The 14,632-nt window shown below is 40.5% G+C and overlaps 1 protein-coding gene across 3 annotated transcripts in view; it reads left to right on the forward strand.

Annotated features, from left to right (window-relative positions):
* The window catches only part of LOC140157417 (biotin--protein ligase-like), a 110,053-nt gene that overhangs the window by 63,927 nt on the left and 31,494 nt on the right, over nucleotides 1-14,632 (forward strand). For all 3 annotated transcript variants that reach the window (XM_072180605.1, XM_072180606.1, XM_072180607.1), the window contains 7 exons: nucleotides 1,082-2,103; nucleotides 4,549-4,728; nucleotides 5,866-6,125; nucleotides 7,367-7,434; nucleotides 8,312-8,472; nucleotides 9,394-9,508; nucleotides 11,487-11,700. In XM_072180605.1, coding sequence (XP_072036706.1) covers nucleotides 1,082-2,103; nucleotides 4,549-4,728; nucleotides 5,866-6,125; nucleotides 7,367-7,434; nucleotides 8,312-8,472; nucleotides 9,394-9,508; nucleotides 11,487-11,700 — 2,020 coding nt within the window. The remainder of the gene's footprint in view (nucleotides 1-1,081; nucleotides 2,104-4,548; nucleotides 4,729-5,865; nucleotides 6,126-7,366; nucleotides 7,435-8,311; nucleotides 8,473-9,393; nucleotides 9,509-11,486; nucleotides 11,701-14,632) is intronic.

A 14,632-nucleotide genomic window follows, 5' to 3' on the forward strand; every position in this document is an offset into this window, starting at 1 on the left:
GGGGGTCTTCGGGTGACAGAGCATGTGTTAAGTAAAAAAATATGGGGTCTTTGGGTGACAGCGATGCTGAAAAAGGGGTCTTAACAGCCCTACATGTACACGTCACCTCCAAAGTTGGAGCACTGGGCTGACACTTGTGATGAAAAATGCCAGGAATAAAACATGCAGTAAAGGAAGTGAAGTAGGCAATTTTATAGTACACTGTACATTTATCAAATTAAAATTCCAACAAGTGAAACTTACTTTTTTTGTAGTCTAATACTCTTGTTTTGAAATTTGAAATAATCTAAATAAGCGAAACTGTAGATGAGGTCATCATGGCTCATAGTGTCAAGCCCTCTCACACAGGTATCCCTGTAAGTTAGCAAGGTGACTCAATGGCGACTTCAACATAAATCCTTCACTGCTAGGTTGTAAGGTAAAGGTAAAGGAGTCAAACCTGCATTTTTACAGGACGGAATGGCCACCTCTCTTTCGTTAGCAATTAGGGCAGATTCTACAGTGAAATGTTGCTATGAGTGGATCATGACACCCCCTCCAGCAAGTGAGTTACCTTCCCAGCATTTAAAAATGCCTGTACCCATTTATACACCAGGATGGAGAGGAGTAATCGAGATAGAGTACCTTACTCAATGGCACAGCACGATGGCGTTGCCGGGGCTTAAACCCGCAACCTTCCAATTAACCTGTTCTGCTCAGCCACCATGCTCCCTCCCACTGCTGATGGTGTTACCTGTTATTGAGTCTAAAACTAAGGGGGATCTTCCCCTGAAAAGTCTCCCCCCTCCTCCACCCATGGGATGCTGACCACCCCTAAAGATTTTTAGGCCCATTTTTGACCATTTTCGTCAAATTTTGATCCCTTGAAAGTTGCCTTCCCCCCTCTGAGAAAGTCTTGGCCTATGCTACTGCTAAAGTCTAATTAGAAAGTGTCAAAATGTGGAGCAGTGTAACATTAATATTGACCAACTGTAGACACATTTTTTTACAGATCTATGAAGAATACTGCATCACTTTATAGAATTTTTTCCATTTAAACTGAATCTAACATCTAACATGACCATTGTATTTTTTTTTGCAGCTGTTGACATAAAAGGGAAACCATTTGATCTCCTGAAGGAGGAAAAGAAGCTGAAAGTTCCTGACCAGCCACCAATAGAGGGCGCTCCTTTGCGAAGAGTTCCATCAGGTGGGAACTTAAAGGCGACATTACATCGCGTGCCATCTGGAAATAAGCTAGACAGTGCTGCTTCTGTCTCAGGGGACTCATCACCTGGGAAGCAACTACGGAGAAAACATTCTGCCGAGTTTTTGCGTAAAGTGGAAGAACGTCAAAAGAAACCACCGGTTCAAAGACCGCCGCCAGTGGTGAAAAAAGTTGAGGAAAAAACTAAAGTAGTTGAAGAAATACCAAAAAAAGTTACGCCAGTACCATTGCAAAATGGACACAATTCACTGAAAGAAGTACCAAAGCCAAAAGAAACGACTCCAGTGAAAAAGAAAACTGAAGGAAGTAGTATAAACCACAAAGCAACAACAAACGGTATGGCGAGTAAACAGAATGGTGATGACCAGGCGCCCTCGTTAGGGCATCGTAAACCACCTAATGTTCTTATATACACCGGCCCAGATGACAGCGATCCGTCCAAATACGACAGCACAAAACTTGCCTTAGAACAATGTTTGCTTAGCGATAGATATGTCATCTATAGACTAACTCACAAGCAGATTTTGACCACACCGTGGGTCGAAAATTGTGCTCTCTTAGTGCTAGCTTCCAGCAGTAAGGTCCGCCAAAGCGAAAGCGATCGTTTCATGCAGTACATCAAGTCAGGCGGCATGCTGCTTAGTTTTGGTGGCGCTTTTGCAATAGCGACCATGCAACACGAAGGTCCCGCTTCCTACCAGCAAGTGTCGGAGGTGACGTACAATTCCTCGGGAACGGAGAATCCCATGACGTTGATGGCGCTGCTGTCAAGAGGTGGGATTCCTTGTGGAACGGGAAAGGGAATCACTGTGGCAACACTAGCGGAGTGCCAAGGACAAGCTGTGCTAGCGGAGGTGCAGTTTGAGGACTGCGAAGGAAAGGCGATCTTATCTCAGGTGGGTTGAGGAGAACACACACTGCTTTAAAACACCCAGTGTATAATGGGCTATTCCATTTAAATTCCACACTACCCCTATGGAAGATTTAGCTAAATTCTTCCACAGAGGGAGTATGAGTTCCAAATAGAATCGACAATTGGGTAACTTCCATTTGAAATACTCATTCCAGGTGTGGAAAATATAGGTGAAGCCATAATACAGGGGGAGTATGAGTTTCAAAATGATTAACCCTGACCAATTACATTTGAAAAATATACTACCCTTTTCCTCAAGCACTGTTGGAAAAGACCGAAAAACTAACAACACTATTTTTACATTGACGGGGAAAAACCCATCCCTTCCATCATTTGAAAATTCTCCGGATGAGAACCAAAACATTAATTTTATGTGGCCTGATAATTTTGAGAGCCAATAATAAAATGTCTTTTGGGCTATTCCAATTGCAATCGACTCTACTGCTGTGGAAGATTTTGGAAATATCGGTCACTGGGGGAGTATGTTTTTCAAATGAAATTGGTCAGGGTTAATAATTTTGAAACTCATACCCCCCCTGTATTATGGCTTTACCTATATCTTCTACACCTGGAATGAGTATTTCAAATGGAAGTTACCCAATTGTCTATTCTATTTGAAACTCATACTCCTCCTGTATTATGGCTTTACCTATATCTTCTACACCTGGAATGAGTATTTCAAATGGAAGTTACCCAATTGCCTATTCTATTTGAAGCTCATACTCCCTCTGTGGACGACTTTAGTTAAATATTCCACAGGGGTAGTGTGGCCCATATATAGCTCCAATCTATCTCTTGCATATATGCAAGTCTTATCACTCCTAAACACCAAAAAGTCACGGGCTTATGTATTACTTAGAGCCAGTCCCAAGGCAGACAATATCACAATCTTTCCACAGCTGATGTCTGCATGTACTTCTAAAATACATGTAGTGTTGATTTTCAGAGCATTCAAAACAAGTTTCATTCCAAAAATAAGTCCAGACTGTTTAGCAATGCACTTTTTTCTGGGTTATGATAGCTCCTTGGTGATGCCTTCAGTGAATGCTGATGTTCAGAACAAGTTAGACATGTGTTTTATACCAAAAATACATCCAATGTGCGTTGAGCAGAATTCTTTTTGGGTTTAATATAAGGACTGGGAGGGGTCTAAAAATAAAACAGTGATATCAGTCCATGTGCCTACTAGAACTGGTGGAAAGCATTGGGCTGTAATCCATATGAAATCTACAATTTTGGAAATATCTTCCACATGGGGGGGTATGAATTACGAATGGAATTAGCACATTAGCCAGCTCCATTTGAAACTCACCTTCCCTCTGTGGAAGATTCAAGTTGAATCTTTCTCAGAGGGTGTATAAACGGAACTTCCTAATGTATTAATTCCATTTAAAAATTCATATTGCCCATGTAGAAGGTATTTTCAAAATCTTTCAAAGGGGGAGTATGGATTACAAATGGAATAGCCCTTTTAACTGGAACATGATGACCTCATCCACAAAGGCATAGTTCAATAACCTCCATTCAACAGTAATAGAAAAACATTTGACCTCAAGTTATGGAGTATGAGTTTTTTGTATTCAACATATCCAAAAGTCATTCTTTGAATGGAGTATATTTGGGTTTAGGGAACTGTGCCCTTGAGAATGTCATGTTTGAGATCCTAGAGTCTGTGCAAAATGGAACATGTGTCAAGGGACTGTCAGTGACAAATTGAAGGAAAATGGTCATTCAGAGCAGGGAAGTGTGTAGAGTTCAATCCGGCAATGCTATTCGCCTTTTGCACGGATCCGCCATCTTGCTTCCAAAACGAGGTTCTCCCTGAAAACGCATGCACAAAAAGTGCTTTTTTATTTCTGGCGCTTTTCTAGCAACATGCCAGCAGCTTTTGCAAAGTAAAACGTACACAGTAATTCAAGCATGCATTTGACAGGCGTACGCATACACAAAACGCACTTTGCGGGTAGGATCTCGTTTTGAGATAACCGTGTAAAGGGTCAATGGGAGCAAGCCTTGGTCGGTTAAGTGAGAATTCTGGAAAAGTGATTTATGTGTAATTCTGCATAAGCACTCAAATTGGGACAACAGAATATTATTTACGTAATAATATGGACGAATAACTCTGAAGATAGATCCATATCTCCAAAGACAATGCTTTTAGAATTTGGGATGAGAATATGCGATATGATCTGTTCCAGTGACACAGCAGTACGGACCATAATATTAACAATAAGAATCAAGACATGCTCCACCAGTGGACATCTAACCAGGACAATAATCATGCATGGGGTGTCACTGGAGCTGGAACAGATCATAGCGCTGCAATGCTGTGCTATATATAACATTATGGTTTTTCCTTACAAATTATGCTAAATCATTATAATACCATGATCTAAATACATCACATCTGCTTTGTATTCATGCACAGGTGCATCTAGAAATGAGTTCAGAAGAGATGCTTCAGGACACGGCGGCATTCACCGAGTTGAAAAAATCCAGCGAGTATCGACGACAGGTGTTGATGGACGTGCTGTCGCATCTATCGCTACAGTGCGGTGCTTGTATGGTGCCTAAACTCACCCCAGGATATGTACTGGGGGAAAGCAAGGTAGGGAGTAGGAGTTGTACAAGGTAGGGGGACAGGAGGGGCAGCTAGGGTAGAATTTGAAGAAATCTGACAGCGATTATCGATGTGAGATGCTGATGGATGTGCTGTCACATCTATCGCTACAGTGCGGTGCTTTTATGGTGCCTAAACTCACTCCAGGATATGTACTAGGGGAAAACAAGGTAGGGAGTAGGAGTTGTTTGTGCAAGGTAGGGAGAGAAGAAATCTGACAGGTGACAGGGATAATCTGTGTCAGATGCTGATGGATGTGCTTTCACATCTATAGCTATATATATGGTGCGGTGCTTGTATGGTGCCTAAACTCACTCCAGGATATGTACTATAGCCAAAATAATAAATTCTCGATCATGAGAGGATGTACCTTCTGCGTCAGCGTATTTTTCATAGAATAGGACGATCACGCGACCTGCATGACCTAACCTTGACCTTGCCTAGCAACGACCGTGTGATTGGTCAATTCTCAAAAGCTGTGTTTGCGCCGTAAGCGCCGGTTGTTGCATAGTACGCTCGGCTCAAATAACTGTGCGTTCCCAAGTTGGCTCTCATGATCGAGAATTTATTATTTTGGCTATAGGGGAAAGCAAGGTAGGGAGAAGGGGTTGTGCAAGGTAGGGAGAAGGGGTTGTGCAAGATTGGAGGACAGAAAGGGCAGCTACAGAAGAAATTGAAGAAATTCAGTGAGTCGCATCTATCTCTACAGTGTGATGTAATACTTTGTTTGGCTTATATTTGGCGAAGATTCACAACATCGTTGATTGATATAGATTCATTAGAATGACATGCACAGTGCACACAGTTGGGCAAGCACCGTGAGACACGGTTTTCGCAACTGCATGACTGGTGTGCACTTAAAAATTCAGTGAGTCACATCTATCCCTACAGCGTGATGCAATACTTTGTTAAATTTGGCTTAAATTTGGCGAAGATTCACAACACCGTTGATTGATATAGATTCATTGGAACAGCGCGTTCATATTTGGGCTTTGCATAATTCATAACTAGCATGCTCTTAACATGTAAATTTATGCAAGCAATAGTTCGGACTTCTTTTTTTTGCTAAGAAAAATGAAAGCCTTTGCTCACTTCAACTTTGCCAATTCTTGTACTTTCTTTCAGAAATTTGTAGATGCCCTTCAGCCAGATCTCAAAGATGGTAAACTACCTGGGAAAACTGTAACCTTGGAATTCTGTCCTTCGACTTCTGACATCAAGCAGGAAGTGACCCCTGACCTTTTACCTTTGGTCTACAATGAGACCCCTTCTCATGATGTGCCCTTTGATATGGTTGTTTATCAAGCTAACCTAGAGACCCAGGTACTAGGTAATTTGGTGCTGTATGCTGAGGTGCTTCCTACAACCATGACAGTGTTTGAAGGGTATGTATACTCAATAGCGTCTGATAAGAGGGGGAGGGAGTAAGCTAACCTGGAGACCCAGGTTCTCGGTAATTTGGTGCTGTATGCTGAGGTGCTTCCTACAACCATGACAGTGTTTGAAGGGTAGGTATACTCAATAGCCTCTGATAAGAGGGGGAGGGGGTAAGCTAACCTAGAGACCCAGGTACTAGGTAATTTGGTGCTGTATGCTGAGGTGCATCCAACAACCATGACAGTGTTTGAAGGGTAGGGATACTCTATAGCCTCTGATAAGAGGGGGAGGGGGTAATCTAACCTAGCTAGAGACCCAGGTATTATGCCATTTGGCAGCCTCTTGTAACACTTTCACGATATCCGACAGGTACCTAACAAGCGCTATGAAGCGTGCCTCTTCACACCTTACGAAATGCTTACTAGTGTTGCGTTGCGTTGGAGTTACTTATAGGCTACTATTATTTCCTCTTACTTTATAAAAAGAAACGAAACAAGTTAGATTTAAAATTCTACCAAGGATCGACCGGGGTTCGAACCAGCAACCTATCGATCCATAGTCGAGGCACTACACACTATGCTACAAGTGGTTGTGCTAGAAAGCCATCTGTTTATTATACTTATTGTTTACGGAATACTATTACTATTACTAGTATATTACCAATGCATAACCCTAACCTGATCATCACTTGCTAGCTGTACAGCGCCGGGCAAAACAGGTACGCCGGGCAAAACAGGTACCTGATCGACGCTACGAAGCGAATCCCAAAGACACCTTTTGATCGCTACGAAGCGAGCTAAAATGTGACTGCGGGGTACATTTGATGCTGTATGCCGAGGTGCTTCCAAAACACATGAGAGTGTTTGTTTGAAGGGTTGGTAAACTCAAAATATATTAAATATCTGACATTTAGCAGAAATCTGACATTCAACTTTAGACAAGACACACTATACCATGTATTATCTACAGAAGATGGCTGGAAGTTGTGTGATTTAAATTCCAAAATTCTGAAACCCAAGGCGAGCCACTGGACCCCACCCATTACGGGTTTCGAGCCAAGGCACATTTGTTTATAGTGAATTACACACATGTATAAACCCACTAGCCTCAGCACATTTTACGGAAATTAAGACTCACAAAGTTAGTCAGGATTTTCCTCATTTATCATTAGATCCTTATGCCAGTATATGAAATGAGCATTAAATGTTTGAAAAACAGATGCTACTATTGCCTCATTCCTTTGTTTCAGATTTCTATTCAAGGTACCAGCAGATGTGGGTGCTGTTTCCATAGCAACAAGAATGACTGTAGGACGAGGTAAGCGTAACACAAGCGGAGGTCTCAAATTTGATCTTCAGTAGTTATGAAAGTCAAGTAATAAAGTTTAACAATGTGCAGCAGGATCTTAGCTAGGATTTTACAAGTGCCCGTCATTTTCACCAAAACTGGCTGTCCAAAATTAAACCCTGAAAACATAAACAAGACCTCTGTTGAAAAACAGAATTCATGTAAATGTTTATGAAGGTTTTCATTCTATCGGGGGGGTGTTTAGTAAATTGAAACTTACAAATAGCATTAAAACTGTGATACAAATGGGTTCATACCACTTGCTTTATGCTGGTCTGTATTAGGCTGTGAAACCCAACACTTTATGTATACAAGCACATTGGGCAATTCCAGATGAAATCCATACACCCCATATGGACGGACATGACCTTAATCTCCCACACAGGGGATGTAGATTTTGGATGGAGTCGCCCATTCATGTGACCCCATTGAAATTTACACTCCCTGTGTGGATGGAAGATTAAGGTCATGTCTTCCATGGGGTGTATGGATTTCAACTGGATTAGCCCATTTTTATAGCAGACGACCCTGAAAGAGCTATTCCATTTGAAATTCACACTCCCTGTATGGAAGAGTAAGGTCATCTCTTCCACAGGGGGTGTATGGATTTTAACTGGAATAGACCATTTTATAGCAGACGACCCTGAATGAGCTATTCCATTTGAAATCTACACCCCCTGTGTGGAAGAGTAAGGTCATGTCTTCCATAGGGGGTGTATGGATTTCAACTGGAATAGACCATTTTATAGCAGACGACCCTGAATGAGCTATTCCATTTGAAATTCACACTCCCTGTGTGGAAGAGTAAGGTCATGTCTTCCAACTGCAATATGTTGTTTCTCCACAGGACGGGGTGGTAACAAGTGGATTGCCCCTGCCGGTTGTGCAATGTTTTCTCTCCATGTGAGGGTCCCGGGTGGCTCAGAGTTAGCAGATAAGCTTCCATTCTTGCAGCATATTGCTTCAGCTGCAGTAGTTGAAGCTGTCAGGACTTTGCCTGGTTATGAGGTTTGTATTGTATCAATTAGGAAGTTTTTAGCGGGTTTGCCGTCGGACAAGATTGGAACTGTCAAGCTTTTGTCTGGAGTAGCTCAGACTTCTTCAGGACAAAGACCTAAGAATAAGACATGTAGGCCGCCCTTGCCTATATGGCTCTGAAAAGGCATCAGAGCCATCAGGCAAGGGGTGTGCCTACATGTCTCATTCTTAGGTGTTTGTCCTGACGCAGTCAGAGCGTCGGTGAACTGTACGATCGGAGGGGGTCGTGCGGTACCAAAATTAGTCTCAATCACTGTTTGTGAATGCTCTACGTGAATACTGAGTTTGTGCCATGCGTGCCTTCTGGGTATTATGATGAGCGTGCGGGTATCAAGATTTATTGAACAGTTTTGTAAAAATACTGAACAGTTTGATTTAAACGTCATTCAGTACAAAAAATGAGTGGTATAGATTGAAGCTTCATATTATATAATAATGCTATTTCCACTGACCCATGGCTACTGACCACTAATGATGTCACTAGAATTAGTCCAGAGATGCCCTTACGTATTCGAGTCCAGTGAAGGTATAATTTGTTACCGGTTCATAAATGCTTCAAAATTGGATTTCTTTTTGGGTCAATTTGTTTTGTTATCAAACCTATAGTTTGATCAGCTCGTAATAGGTGGGAAATGCTCAGCTTTTACCACTACTTCAAAAAGTAGACCCATGTTAAGAGTGCTATTAGTTGACCTGTCTGGTCTATATTTTGTGTGTAGATAAAGTATAGGACTTGAAATAATAATTCGTGATGCTTCTGGCGAGATGTCGCGAGACAATTATCAAAATAATATATTTTGATATTAATCCGCAACGTTATAAGGCCCGCCGATTACGAGCTGATCAAAGTATAACACATTTATTTATTTGTTTGTTTGTTTTTCTTTACAGGAAATAGATTTGCGGTTGAAGTGGCCCAATGACATATATTTCAGCGACAGCATTAAACTTGGAGGAGTCATTGTCAACTCCAGTATGATGGATGGCATGTTCCATGCTATTATTGGTAAGTACGCTTTTGTGCGATTTTGGCCCGATAATATGGTCCATGACCGTGGCCATATGGTCCTGCACCTGGTACAGGAGCATGTTTGACAAATATTTTTAATTTAAGTATATGCTACAGGAACAGCTTTGAATTAGAAACATGCTCCAGGAGCATGTTTGTCAAACATGCTCCTGGAGCATATACTTAAATTGAAAATTTATATGGTCCATCACCATAAGCTTTTTTTTTGTGGGGGTCGTTTGTTTTTCAACATGTATATCATCCACATACAAGAAAACTTAAAGAACATGATAATTTTTCATGCGAACATGACAATTACTTGTTCATGGCATGAAAACAAATACCGTATTCATTCCAATAAGCGTCCATGCCTCAATAAGCGCCCATCCGGGGTATTTTCAATTTGCTAAAGGGTACCATTAATGTTGAAGTGACAGATAGCCAACAATACGACGTCGATACAGTGAAATAGCGGAGAGGACTACAAGTTCTGTGTAAAATTGTAATACATTTTCTGCATCAGAAAAGCTACTAGAACGTCAAGGACCCTTTTGTAACATGCGTAAATTCGTCTCTAATACTAATAGACGCCCATTACGAAAAAACCTGGTAAACCAGGTAAAAAGAAGCGCCCACCCAAAATGACTTTGTTAAACGCCCTGAGCGCTTATTGGAATGAATACGGTACATGTTTCTTGTGTGTGATTTTACTACTTTACAAAAGCTTGTGTACCTGGGTGATATACAAGATGAAATACAAGGGGTCCCCTGGGTCTGGGGCATAATTGGAAGATGGGTACAGGCAAGGCAGTTAAGCTAGTGCCCCGGTTTTCAGACATCGCCAAACCACACAATCAGAAAAAAATGGGATGCCCCAAATAAACCGATCACCTCTGGTGGCAAGAATTTTCGTACCACGTACGTTGAAGTTCACTGTTCAAAGGGTGAACAAAAAACAACTGGTAAGAAAGTCTACTAGATGACTGCAACCCTTAAAATGATATTTCATGATTTTTAGCACCCTCTTTTTGGGTATGGTGGCTGTATGGGCCAATAGTTATCCACAAAAAAAGCTTATATCCAAAATTTGAGTTGAGTCAGACATTGAAATCATGAGTTACGCATAATTACATGATTGTATTACAGTGCCCCATATGCCACTGTGTTGTATTTTTCGGCTGTCAACAGTCCGAAAATACAAATTGGACGATATCTTTGTCAAACGACCTAATCTGCAAGAAATGTTATACATATAAACATTATGTAGGTTTCTGATGGTATAAAAATCTGTTTTAGAGTAAGTTAGGGAGATGAGGTTGTGGATCACAGTGCTCCTTTAACCCTAGAACATATTGGTTGGGAAAAGTAATCAAGACTAATTGTTTTAAATAGGCACCAGAAACAAATTTGTTCGATCTTTGGATCGACCGCCGATGCTGCTTTGATGCTTGTTATTAATGAACTAATAACTAAGTAATCATGCAGAATTAATGCTATTTAAATTTATATTGGTTAATATCAATACAGGTAAAAATTCACATTATGTGTACATCCATATCAAAATGATGCACTTGTCGGCTGCTACATGTGTCTCATTTCACATAATAGCTAGGAATAAATACCAACCTCTTTTTCTAAGTGGAGGTCTCCAAATCATCCCAAGTCACTCATCCCAAGTCACATGGTTTTTGAATACAGAGAATATTCCTTGTACAATTTGGCTTGGGGATCATTTGAAGTGACCTACACTTGATACGAGTCTGGTATTTATTCCTATCTATTATTTGAAATGAGACACATGTAGCAGCTGACAAGTGCATCCTTTTGATATGGATGTATACATATTATCACAATTAACAATAGTCAATTGAATTAATTTCATAAATAATAAGGATTGACCAAGCATCGATGGTCGATCAAATGATCGAACTAATTTGTTTCTATTGCCTTACCATTATTGTTTAATTGATTTCAGGGTGTGGCTTCAATGTATCCAACAGCGACCCAACCATCTGCATTAATGACTTGATACATCTACATAACAAGCAAACGGGCAGTAACCTTGCCCTATGTACAACAGAGCAACTGATCGCCAGGACCATCAGCATTATAGAGAAGATGGTACAGAGATTCCAGAGACAGGGTGCCGAGTCATTCTTGCCCATATATTACAAGAGGTGGCTCCATAGGTAAGCAGACTCAGAAACTTTGGCACTTTCCTCGTCATGCCAGGTCACGTGATGAATGATGCGACGTGGCTTGGTTAGCGAACAAGGTGCCAATGTTTCATATTGAGATTCAATCAAGAAAACTTGAAACTAGGAAACTTTGGCACTTTCCTTGTCATGCCAGGTTACGTGTTGAATGATTCGATGTGGCTTGGTTAGCGAACAAGGTGCCAATGTTTCATATCGAGATTTAATTAACCAATCGGAACCCCATTTTCGTGTTTATGCAATACACACGCTACAGAGGTAATCAAGTGCCCAAGTTCGCTGATATAACAATCATAGAATATTTTAATCGACCATTTTGGTTTTCTCCAAAAGCTATCTTCTAGTCACTTGGTCCTGCCGAGCCTCAAACCCACGATCCTGTGGTAAAAAGGCAAGCTCGCTCAGTGCATAAACCCAAAAGAGGACCTCCCTATCTGGTCTATGACACTAAAGCACTTATACCTCTGTGACAGTTTGGCACCCAAACTAAAAAAGTTACCATTATCAATGCACATGATCAATAACGTATGGTCACTCTTTACTGTATGGTGAGCAGGTTTTGGTACGTAAGACTGGGGTCATGGTACTTATAGCATACTAAAAAGATCATCTCTCCGAGGTTGGGTCATGGCAGGGCGATCAATATTGATTTTTTTTAACATGATAGGACAACCAGTGAGTATGTGTCCACCTGTACATAACTGAATCCCTTTCAACAAAGAAAACAAGTTAAAATTGTCTAATTCACATGATTATAAGAATGCTAGTTGGTCATTGCCACTCAACCTTACAAGAAGATCAGTGATTTCTCTGTTGATATCAGCAATAAAACTATAGAATGAAACAACAATGTTTATAGCTGCTACCTCCAAAATACTGAATTCAACATGTAAGTGTGAATACGTACGTAGGTTCCAGGCATGACAAATTATGCACGCTTGCATTCGTGTATACGCTGCTGTAAAAGTGTGGATTCATAACAGGTTAACAATGGTTGCCTCCAGTACAAAGGTATAGGAAGAGTTGTTGAATGGTGATTGAAGTCCTCCAACGAGATGGGCAAAATATCAAATTGTGAGTCAAATCAAAATCATTTTTAACGAGCAAAATTGCGAAAAAAGTACAAACTAGTTCTCTAACTTTTAAATATTTTGTATGGCAAGTAATGTGAATAGGGAGGAGGCAAAAGCAAATATATTTTGACTGAATAGTGTGAGCAAAGTTAGTGCAAACAAAATTTTTGTGATTTGTTAGGGATATTTTCAAAACAAAACAAAACAATGCGAATTGAAATGCTTTTGTTCAACTGTGCTGATCAATGATGTGCAAAAAACAATAAATTGTTACTTCACTTCTCCTGACAGTGATATTGAGAGACAGCCCTATATGCAATAGCTGCCAGGTGACATATCGTTAGATACATACACAGTGTAGAATGCAGACATTATCAATTATCTACATAGGGCAGCTATTGAAGATATGATCTTGCACAGAACCCTTAATGATATACCATTTCAGCTTTGATATTGGTGCTAAAAGTAACGTTATAACACAATTAGGGTAATTAATAAAGGATCGATTTCAGGATCATATCCAATGTAATTTACACCATGTTTTATGGTTTTTTACATGTACAAATCAAATGATAAAGGGTAAAATTGGGCCCAATTAAGTAATTTTGAAGATTTTCTTCACAACTTTTGACCCTTGCTGGTCCCATAAAAAACAGCTTTTTAACATTGGTCCTGTAATTTTCAGTAATTTTTCGTCCCATGGAAACCAGTGGATAGGAGAATAATTGGCTGACTTCTCGGTGATTTGAAGCATGATTTGAGTTGAAAATATTCTGGCAACACTGTTCTCCTGCAAATTACGCATGCTCAGAAATAGAGCTGCAAATCACAAGCGTAATATGACGCATGCTCGGTAACAAGAGATGCAATGGATTGTTTTGGAATATGATTGCCATATATATGATTAAAACATAGTAGGTTGCTGGTGGGCGTCACCGCTTTTAAACCATAAACACAAGGGGACAAGGGGATTACGAAGAAGTATCACAAAGTAGTGTAATATCACACATGCTCAGGAACAGAACTGCAAATCACAGAGCGTAATATCACACATGCTCAGAACTGCAATAGATTGTTACGGAATATGAATGCTATACATTAATAAAAAGAGAGTAAGTTGCTGGTGGGCAGTCACTGCTTATTTCAACCATAAACACAAGAGAACAAGGGGATTACGAAGAAGTACCACAAAGTAGTGAAATATCCCGCATGCTCAGGAACAGAGCTGCAAATCACAAGCGTAGTATGACGCATGCTCAGAAACAGAGCTGCAGCGGATTGTTACTGAATAGGAATGCTACACATGAATAAAACAGAGTAAGTTGCTGGTGAGCAATCACTGCTTGTTTCAACCATTGGCAAGAGGACATGAGGATTACGAATGTAATACAAATTGTCATATGTAATTGTTGCTACACATATGCGTTGTAGTCACGTGAGCCGTGGGTGAGAGGAACAGAGTTGTTTTGTAGGTGACTAGAGGAGAAGACGGGATAGACAGGATTTTTATGTTGCTGGTTGTGTAGAATTGATTCTTACTTCAGCCATAGACAGAGTATACTAATTACTATAGGCTATACACTGGCTGCCACACCTGTGTTTCGCAGTCAGCCAGAAGCGTTAGAGGAGCTGAGTTGTTATGTATGGTGACGAAAGATGAAATTATACAGCATTTAAATGTTGCTAGCGCAGAGTTACTTTTGACTTCAACAACAGATTGACGATACTAATAACTATTATCTACTAGCTGTCACGCCCGTGATTCGCAGTTAGCCATTATTGTGAGGAGCTGCCACGCCCGTATTTCGCAGCCATTAGCCATAAGCAGTTAG

This window comes from Amphiura filiformis, chromosome 7 (assembly GCF_039555335.1).
Source record: "Amphiura filiformis chromosome 7, Afil_fr2py, whole genome shotgun sequence".
Classification (NCBI taxonomy): Eukaryota; Metazoa; Echinodermata; class Ophiuroidea; order Amphilepidida; family Amphiuridae; genus Amphiura; species Amphiura filiformis.